Genomic DNA, 10,443 nt, shown 5'->3' with positions numbered 1-10,443 from the left:
GCTTATCTCAAGAGTAATTTATTGAAAGAAATTAAAGCATATATTCAAAAAAGATCAGACAAAGCTGCAAGGCATTTATAGGCTTCCATTTTATTCATACTAATAGTTCTAATTATTAGGACAAACACATTCAAAGCAATGGTTTAGGGTAATTCACAGGCTGTGGCAGGGGTGGGCCTGGTAGCAAAGAAAAGAAGGAGGGAAATAGATACGGGGCTTCTTCACACAGAGCTTTTATCCTGCTATTGAGACTGGTTACTCACAGAAGTTTGCAGGTCCTTTAGATGACGTCGTCAACCTCCAGGCATCTCTCGCACTAAATGACCTTTATTCCATTTTTTAAAAGATTGGAGATAATGAGCTACCGAATTACAGCATGAGTTCCACTTGAGCTCCCTCATGAGAAAGGAAAAGTTGCAATAAGAGGAGCTGGGCCACAGGGCCTTCTAGGGGCTGTATAATGAAACATATGGAAGACTCAGATAAGGGAGAAGGGGGGCGGGAGGAAGCATGTGTAGGGGAGTCCGTTGTGATCCTGCATTTAAAATGGAAGCAGAAAGCCCTGCTTTCACTGCAGGATTTTAGGCTGGTGTAGAGATGCTCACGGAGAATAGCAGGGGAGGAAAAGGAGATTGATCAGGGATCTAGCTGAGCTTGTGAGCAAAAGAGAGGGGTAGCCAACAAGGCATAGAAATCTGTGAAGAAACAGGAAAAAGAGCAAGAAAAAGCTGATTGAGTTCCCCAGAAAAGTGGCATAATCAAAGGAAGAGAGGAGGGAGGTTTTCAAAGCTAATGGACTTGTCGTGGAGAGGTTTGGATAGTGGCTTTATGCTACTAATCCATACCTGCGCAGTTTGGGGTGTGATGAAAGTGGAGGCGGTGGGATGCCTCTTCAGCAAAAAAGAAAGAGTGGGAGAGAGGAAAAGGGAAAGGGGGGGGGTCCCAAAAGATTCCTCTTCCAGGAGGGAGTACAGCTTCTTTGGGTCTAAAAAGTCCTAACTATTGGGCTCTCAGGATGCTGTTTACATGCCCCAAATTTGAGTTTAATTATTAAAACACAAATGATGCCCCCCCAACCTGTAACTGCTAACTCATCAAAACCAAGATGGCTTCTAGTTAACTGGACTAACAATTGCCTTCCTCTCAGCTAATGTTCCTTCCTCTTTTACCATGCCAAGTTAGCAGGATATTAGGGTGTCTGGCAACAGCTGTTAACCACAGTCCAACCATTTAAATGGCTTTTCCCCCTATGTGGATTCTCCCATGTTTCATCATGTACAAGTGCTTATGGAATATCTTTCCACACATGAAGATTTAAATGGTTTCTCCACCGTGTGGATTCTTTGATGGTTCCTGAGGCTTGTGTTTATAGTGAAGCTCTTTCCACACCCTATGCATTAAAATGATTTTGCCTTTGTATGGATTCTTTGATGGTCCATGAGGTTGTTGTTGCTGGTAATACTCTTTCCACACGCCGAACGTTTATAATGTTCTTCCCCTCTGTGAATTCTTTTGTGTGACGAAAGGCTTGAGTTCTGACGGAAATTCTTTCCACATTCCAAGCATTTAAATGGCTTCTCCCCTGTGTGGATTCTTTTGTGTGATGTAAGGGTTGAGCTCTGACTGAATTTTTTTCCGCACTCCAGACATTTAAATGGTTTCTCCCCTGTGTGAATTCTTTGATGGCGCACAAGGGTTTTGTTTTCAGTGAAGCTCTTTCCACAATCCAGACATTTAAAAGGCTTTTCCCCTGTATGGATTCTTTGATGGTACATGAGCCTTGTGTTTACACTGAAGCTCTTTCCACACTCCAAGCATTTAAATGGCTTCTCCCCTGTGTGGATTCTTTGATGCTGCACAAGGGTTTTTTTTTCAGTGAAGCTCTTTCCACAATCCAGACATTTAAATGGCTTCTCCCCTGTGTGGATTCTTTGATGCTGCACGAGGGTCTTTTTTTCATTGAAACTCTTTCCACACTCCAAGCATTTAAATGGTTTCTCACCTGTGTGAATATTTGTGTGTGATGTAAGGTATGAGCTTTGACTGAAGTTCTTTCCACACTCTGAGTATTTATTCTCTCCTGTGGGAATTTGCTGATTTATCTTCTGACTGAAGTTTTTTCCACCCCGCAAGCATTTAAATTGTTTCTCCCCTGTGTGAATTTTTTGGTGTGACATAAGTTGTCCATTCAGATGGAAATTCTTTCCACATTCCAAGCATTTAAATGGCTTCTCTCCTGTGTGGACTCTTTTGTGTGATATAAGGTTTGAGCTCTGACTGAATTTTTTTCCACATTCCAAGCACTGAAATGGTTTTTCCCCTGTGTGAATTCTTTGATGGTACACAAGGGATTTGTTTATACGGAAGGTCTTTCCACACTCGAAGCATTTAAATGGCTTCTCTCCTGTGTGGATTCTTTGATGCTGCACAAGGGTTTTTTTTTCAGTGAAACTCTTTCCACAATCCAGACATTTAAATGGTTTCTCCCCTGTGTGGATCCTTTGGTGGTTCCTGAGGTTTGCGCTTACAGTGAAGTGCTTTCCACACTCCAAGCATTTAAATTGTTTCTCCCCTGTGTGCATTCTTTTGTGTGACGTAAGGTGTCCATTCAGACGGAAATTCTTTCCACACTCCAAACATTTATATGGCTTCTCTCCTGTGTGGATTCTTTTGTGTGATATAAGGTTTGAGATGTGATTGAATGTTTTCCCGCACTCCAAGCACTGAAATGGTTTTTCTCCTGTGTGAATTCTCCGATGGTAAACAAGGGCTTTGTTTATACTGAAGCTCTTTCCACACTCCAAGCATTTAAATGGCTTCTCTGCTCTGTGGATTGTTTTGTGTGATATAAGGGCTGAGCTCTGACGGAATTTTTCCCCGCACTCCAAGCATTGAAATGGTTTCTCCCTTGTGTGAATTCTTTGATGATACCTAAGGGCTCTGTTTACATTGAAGCTCTTTCCACATTTAAATGCTTCACATTGGGCTCCTTCTATACATATGCTGCATGCTTCGCCTTCAGTCTCAAACTCCTGCCAATCGCCTACTGGAAAGAAGAGGGAAAACTGGCAACAGCTCAAGAGAAAAAGAACATGAAAGGAGAGGTCATACTTGAAGCAGATTATGCCTGTTGGAAATAATTAAGAGCTGGTACTGTGTAGAGTGCTGGATTGGGTCCACAGAGACTAAGGCTCAGCTCCTACCTGTGAAACTTACTGGGGAGCCTTAGGCCCATCCGTACTTGGTTCACACAACATGCTAACCCACACTCAGTGGTTGAGTGTGGGTTGTTGCTGAACTGTGGGTTGTTGTGGTAGCCTGGGTTATCATGTTGTCTGAATGCAGCGTGTTTTCTGCAGTGTGGCTTGTTAACTATGCAGTGTGGCTTATTTTTCTTGAACAAGCCACTTTGAGAATCTATGGTTTGTTGTTGGGTTGTTCAGGGCGGTGAACAAGCCACACTACATGGTTAACAAGCCACACTGTGGAAAATGAGCCATGTTCAGATAGCATGATAATCCACAGTTCAACAACAAATCACATTCAACCACTGGGTGTTCATGTGTTCTGTCAACTCAGCCAATTTGTAGTTAGATTAACTGCAGGTTATTTAAGCCACAATTAACCTATAATGTCCAGTCTCGGATGCCACAGGGGTTGATTACTCAAAAAGGCTGCAGAACACACCCTGCAGCAAATTGTGGGTTATGTAATCCACAATTTGTCTCTGTTACATGTGAAAGGCAAATGCTATTTTGGGCTGCATTAATAGAAGTATAGCTTCCAAATCACAGGAAGTACTAGTTGCCCTCTACTCAGCACTGGTTAAGCCTCATCTGGAGTACTGTGTCCAGTTCTGGGCACCACACTTTAAGACGGATGCAGACAAACTGGAGAGGGTTCAGAGGAGGGCAACAAAGACGATCAGGGAACTGGAAACAAAGCCCTATGAGGAGAGACTGAACAAACTGGACATGTTTGGCCTTGAGATGAGGAGACTGAGAGGAGATACAATAGCGCTCTTCAAGTACTTGAAAGGTTGTCACAGAGAGGAAGGCCAGGGTCTCTCCTCAATCATCCCAGAGTGCAGGACACGGAATAATGGGCTCAAGTGACAGGAAGCCAGATTGCGGTGGAACATCAGGAAAAACTTCCCGACTTAGAGCAATACGACAATGGAACCGATTACCTGGGGTGGTGGTGGGCTCTCCCACACTGGAGGCATTCAAGACGAGGCTGGACAGCCACCTGTCAGGGATGCTCTGACTTGGATTCCTGCACTGAGCAGGGGGTTGGACTCGATGGTCTGACAGGCCCCTTCCAACCCTACTATTCTATGATTCTATGAACAGCACCTAAGACTTTGCTGTTTCATAGGGTTGCTTATTTTATTTATTTACTAGCTGATATACCCAGCGTTGCCCGGGATGTAATTTTGTCATAGGCACTATTTGTTAGAAACACATTAAGGTAGGTTTACGCTTCTTGGAAAGGCCCCATAAGAAAGGTGAAAAGTTGAATCCACCAGACTTGATTAAAAAAGCACAACAATTATAATGAGCAGATTGAATAAAAAACACTACTAAAAATGCAAGAGACTGAATCTGTAAGCACTACTGCAATATAATCCACACTGAATCTCATACCACTATTAAAATGTTCAACACAGGCTTCCTTGCTGGATATTGCAGGAACAGGGGAGAGAAACCAAATGCTCTCCAGGGTCAGAAAAGAAACCATGAGTAAAGGGGAGGGAACAAACGGCGGCCAGCCAATCCAAGGTGAAGGAAGTCAGAGTGAATGGGCGGGAGACCAATAGAACGAAAGATGGCCAACAGGATGACTGGTAGCTGAAATCAGAAACCTGGCCTGTACCATGACTGAGGGTGTGCTTGTTAGTAAGGGAAAGTATAGACAAAGTAGTAATGGAACCCAGTGAGTCCCGTCATACACTCTGGCAAGTGAGAACGTGAAGTAAAAGGGGCAGCAACTGTAGGGCCTAAATGGCAGGCTCAGTGGCCCCTACAGTGTGATTACACCCAGGGCAGCTCCCCTTTATTCCCTGCGTTACAGTCGGCCCTGCAGCCAGCCACAAACACACAAACCCACACACAATTTTTGACTTTTATATATATATAGAAGATTATATGTGTACTCTGCTTTTCCATGTAAAGTGCCCAAGGCAGCTTGTTATGCATCTAAATGGAACAACTCTATGCATGCTGCTCTAATCTTCTCCGAGGAGGGGCAGGATATAATTCTGAGGGTGGGAAAACTAAGGAATTAACAGTCCGAAAGCTCAGTGGCATTGCCTGTGTTCTGCATGCCTAAGGGGCCGGGCTCTATACAGTGAGGCTGTATATATGCTGCATTGCACACTGTTGACAGGGACTGGGAGAAGCTGGTGCACCAAAACGAAGGGGGAACAATCTCTCCCCCTTGGTGATCCTCTCAGTTTAAGTGTTGACCTGACACTTGTCAGTGTCCTTCACCTTTTCAACACTTCCCTGAGACTCCAGCTGCTCCAGAAAGGGGAGATCTTGGCTCTCCCCACCCTTTTCTCAGCTCACTTTTGCAATAACCACAGCAGTAACTGCTCTGAATGGGGGCTGCAGAAAGTTGGGGGAGCCGAGATCTCCTCCTTCTGGACTTGCTGGAGACACAGAGAAGTGTTGAAACGGTGGAGGACACTGAAAAGTGTCGATTCAACACTTAAAACCAAGAGGATCAATGTGCCAAGGAGGAGAGAATGTCCCACACCCCCTTTTGGTGCACCCACTTCTCCCGTTTCCCCCGCCCCCATCCCTGCTTTTCCATTGTGCGCAAATTAGCCTATATGCAATCTCGCCTTGTCAATTTCCCTGTTTGTTGCCTTCCATACTTCCCTTCCTTTGCCTGCTGAAACTTACAGGGACATTGATAAGGCAAGGCTACACATATCGCACTTGTGAAAGACCACCCCCCCCTTTTAAAATTATGGACACAATTATGCAATTTTCTGGAGCTGAAACAAACAAACAAACAAAAACTTAAGACCCCATTTGCGCAATTTCCTGGAGTTGGAATATATATATATATATATATATATTAAGCTGGGGAACAAAAAAGGGTAGTGATCAGAGCAGGGAGGAGAGAGGATGGGGAGACAAAATGGGTTCTTGCGCAAAGGGCACTAGAATACCGGCTGGAGGACCGAGAGGAAAGGAGAGGGAGAACAACCCCATGGTCAGCCCAATCATCTGTCAGGCGCACTGTGGGTTGTTCTACAAACAACCCACGCTGCGTAGCTTATTTGCAGGGCGGCTTAGCACAGTGAGCGAACGTGGCCACTATCTACTGTGGCTTTGAAAAAGGTCCACCAAGTCAGAAGAGACCTCAGAAACCACCCAGGCTGGAAGAGAAGGACACTGGCTGCTAAAACAGAGCAAGACTGCTGAAGGAGCACTTGTCCACCACAAGAAATGTGGAGCCTTACCCAGAGAGGCCACCATCCCAAGATTCTCTGCCATGACTTCTCTGTGCAGAGCTCTTTGGTACGGACCCAGCAGGGCCCACTCCTCCTCGGCAAAATGCACAGCCACCTCCTCGGAGGTCACCTGGAAGAAGAAAATCATCCGTGATCCGAAAAGGTAAATGGTTCTCTCCCTCCTAAGAACAATCAGAAAAGAAAATTATGTAGCCAGGGGATTGTCCCTGAGGATAAATCTTCATGCGTGGTATTCACAGTGTCATTAGAGGGCAACACTGACCAGAGAAACGGGGAAGAGATGGATCCTTTGAGGCATGGTAAAGATATCCCCAAACTGCCCGCTCTTTAGTGACCATCCCTGCTACCTGATCCGGTTGCATGGAAGCTGTTTCCAGCTGACCACGACAAAGAGATGAGCTGGCACGTATTTCCCGCATCCTTGGTCCGTTTCCTGTGAGAAACACAAAAGGTGAAGGGCAGCTCTGTTTATGTTTCCCTCTATTTTCATTCCAACTCTGCCCGTACTTGTCCACATGTAGCTTAAATCGCACCATCTATGCACAACAGGGAGGGGGCAACAGACTCTTGTGAGGCTCTGAGATTAGGAGCGGTAGGAAAAAAAATCTTAAGGGACAAAAAATTTCTAATGGGGACCCCAAGCAAAACAGCCTAACAAGGACTCAGCGGCCATGGAACGTTACCTCGCTAAAAAGCAAACACCGTGACAAGTGGGTGGGAAGGAGCCACATAGATATAAAAAGGGGACAGAGACAACCATAGCACTCTCTGGGTAGGTCACTTCCCGCTTTACACTGAGAAGCTATTTTTAAATGACCCCAGCGACAGAAGAAAGAGTTGCCTATGTAAATCCATGGGGAACTCCTAGATATTAATGTACCTGGGATTTGGGCAGACATGTGTCCACCCCATCCACTTCCTGGCTGACAGCTGGTTGGCCACTGTGTGAACAGAATGCTGGGCTAGATGGACCCTCAGTCTCATCCAGCATGGCTTTTCTTATGTTCTCAAGAGAACAATAATATTACTAAGAATTTGTGCATGAGCAGGATTGTGGGTGGGAAGAAATAGCTGTGGATGAATGCTGAGGCTGGCTGTTGGCCAAGAAAGCAACTCAGATAGCCAGACTTTCTATTGACATTATATCCTTTCTGTCTGTTTGCATACATCTGATATTTCAGTTCCAGGGAGAGGGCACTTCCTCCTCCCCACATTAACTTTTAAAAATGCTAAACCCTCCAGAATATTTTATAGCTGGATTGTACTTTCTTGGGAAAAAAATTAACATGTGGGTCTGTAAATAAAAAATACAGTATTTAAAGTTTGTCTTGTTGAGGAAAGTACCATTAAATTTTATTTTATTTCAGAATAAAGCTAACAAAATAAAAGCAACAAAAAGAAGAATGGACATAATAAATCAAAGTCACAAAAGAAGTCACTAATTATGGTATGAAGGGGATCTCTGTGGGTCAAATGAAATGAAAGGGAAAAACGTTACATGTAATTCTGTACAAATTATATACTTAACCAATGTGTGGGCAAAATATTAACTTTAATATACCTTTGAATAGTATGCTAGCTCTACAAATCTGTAAAATAAGGTTAAAACAAATCCAGAAACAGCTTTGCATTTGTACAGACAACTTGTCCTAGAGCTGTTAGCTTGCCTCTTCAAATATAGGTAACTGATGGATTTTTTATGGTAATCAATAAAGCTTTATATCAGTATATATTTTAAGTGCTTCTTTTGATATATATGTTCTTAAACAGTGCAGCTCATGTTCCCCGTGAGCTCAAAGGAAGATAAAAGCTCTGCAAGCTGAAAATGCCCCATGGATCCTCACCCAGTGAGGTGGCACCTTTGTTGCCCTCCTGTATGGTCTGTCTGGACGGTGGCTTTTGTCTGGTGTCAGATGGAGCCTTCTCTGCCTCAGGGAAGTCAGTGGCCTTGACTGCAAACAATTCCTAAACCAGAAAGACCAGCCAAGTTTGGAGAGAGAGAGAAGAATTAGAAAAGGAATGATGCAGGAAAAGTCCTCGGTGCAAGGTGGTCCTGTCCTTGGACGATTTCCAGAAAAAATGAGCAAGTGATGGGGATCTTTATGATATTCTTGCAAATTTTCTCAGCCCTTTGACACTCCCAGGATGAAATGCTCTCACCTGCTGCTCTACCTGCTTCTTGTCCTCTGCCTGGCTCAGGAGGAACCCTTCTGCCAGGGCCACTGCCTGGGAACTGGTCTCCGCCCCACATTCCCGGACCCAGCTCGCCATCTCCAGGGGCAGGACTGCCATGAATTTCTCCAGGATCACCAGGTCCAGGATCTGAGCCTTGGTGTGTCGCTCTGGCCTCAGCCACTGACGGCAGAGATGGTGGAGACGGCTGCAAACCTCTCGGGGCCCCTCGGCCTCCCGGTAGTGGAACTGCCTGAAGTGCTGGCGCTGTATGTCGGAGCAGGGCATATCCTCACCCAGGATCCTCTGCTTCGTCCTTTCCCAGAATTCCCCACTGCCCTCGACCTTGGCGGCATCAGAGCTAGATGAGTCTTGCTCTTCCATCCTTGATCTGGCCTCTGGGACAACCAGCACTGGTGATTTCCTGGCCCTTCAGACAAGTTCTTTCTTAGGGCTGCCAGAACTGGTGATGCTGCTGACTTCTGCAGCACAAACACATTGCTCTGTGGGTGAACTTTTACGCCCTTAAAGCAGGAAGGATGATATTTGACAAAGAAAAAGCAGATCGTTCCAAATAGTGACTAGGTCGTCTCCCTGCAGGAAAGGGAGGTGGATGATGCTAAGATTCAGGCGGAAACTAGAGACTGGGGCGGTGGGGTCAGTTCCTTCACCTGAAACCCAGAGTCCCAAACCTTCACCTGGTTTAGAACCAAAGCACAGCATCCCTGCTGCCAGTCTCCCTCTAACATTCCCCTCTTCCATCCACACTCATCGCTTCATTCCCCCACCCACAACGGCAGCTTCCATTTCACATTCTCCCCACCCCACCAGACACATACAAGCCGGTCCTTGACCCAAGCCCAGCCCCTGCCCCTTTAGCTCACTCTGCAAATGCAAACCAGCTTAAAACCGATTTTAATCTGTTCAAGCCCAAATAAGCCCCCAGGAAGATGCTGTAAGGCCATTCTGGATATATAAACCGCTTAGGGTGCAATCCTATGCATGTTTAGACAGAGAGAGAAGGCATACAACTCCCAGCATGCCCCATCCAGCCATGCTGGATGGGGCATGCTGGGAGTTGTATGCCTTCTCTCTCTGTCTAAACATGCATAGGATCGTGCCCTTGGAGATCTTACGCTATCGAGCAGCGTGTAAGTAGTTTAAATGAAAGAAATAAAAGTAAACCAGACAGCAGGAAAGCCCCTCCCTGAATGGGTCAGCTGCACAGACCACCCACCTTGGAACAGAAAAGGGCGGGGCTGCTTTGTGTTCTCAGCCCCCCAACCTCACAGTCTGCAGCTGCCCGGCTGGGCTGAGGGCTTTTGAGGCGTCTCTCCCCATTTTGGGGGTCTCCTAAGGGTCCTCCCACCCACCCACCCTCACTCGCCTGCCCAGCTGGCATTTTCCATCCCGCCCCCCGCAGCCCTGGGGGTCGCCTTCGCCCCAACGCAAACAAAACTCACCAGATCCCGCTGCAAGGGGGAAACCTAACGCCACTCCGCCCCACACGCCTGGGAGTGGGGCAGGGCAGGAAGATGCGTCTCTAGGAAGCCAGACTTCCTCACTTTAACTCCTTCTCATACAGAGAGCGCAGCCGAAGCGCTCGTGCATGGACCCCCCAAACTCTTCCTCCGGATTACCTCTGTCAAGCAAGCACTTTTAAACCTGGCAGACCAGGAACAAACAAGGGAATATACTTCAAGAGAGCGCTCAGTTCAAGAAACAAGAGATTTAGGGACGTGTGTTTGTGCATGTGTTGGTGATTCAGTCTCACTTTAAACCAT

General features: G+C 46.0%; 1 protein-coding gene across 2 annotated transcripts; it reads right to left on the bottom strand.

Moving 5' to 3' along the window:
* LOC146356101 (uncharacterized) lies at window positions 1-10,242 on the bottom strand. Of its 2 annotated transcripts, none has more exons than XM_084831382.1 (6): window positions 10,123-10,242; window positions 8,648-9,253; window positions 8,332-8,452; window positions 6,835-6,920; window positions 6,476-6,596; window positions 1-3,046 (listed from the first exon to the last, which is right to left on the bottom strand). In XM_084831382.1, exons 2-6 carry the CDS (start codon window positions 9,041-9,043, stop codon window positions 1,398-1,400), a joined length of 2,373 nt encoding a protein of 790 aa, XP_084687508.1. In that variant the 5' UTR covers window positions 9,044-9,253; window positions 10,123-10,242; the 3' UTR covers window positions 1-1,397. The 2 variants fall into 2 exon arrangements, with proteins under 2 accessions (XP_084687508.1, XP_084687509.1); XM_084831383.1 differs by having other exon boundaries at window positions 11-3,043; window positions 8,648-9,183; window positions 10,123-10,178.
* Between the last annotated feature and the right edge of the window lie 201 nt (window positions 10,243-10,443).

Source organism: Heloderma suspectum, chromosome 2 (assembly GCF_057233095.1).
Source record: "Heloderma suspectum isolate Gila_16-S chromosome 2, 16-S_ref, whole genome shotgun sequence".
Classification (NCBI taxonomy): Eukaryota; Metazoa; Chordata; class Lepidosauria; order Squamata; family Helodermatidae; genus Heloderma; species Heloderma suspectum.
Note: the sequence above shows the minus strand (reverse complement) of the source record. Positions and strands in the feature narration are given on the sequence as shown.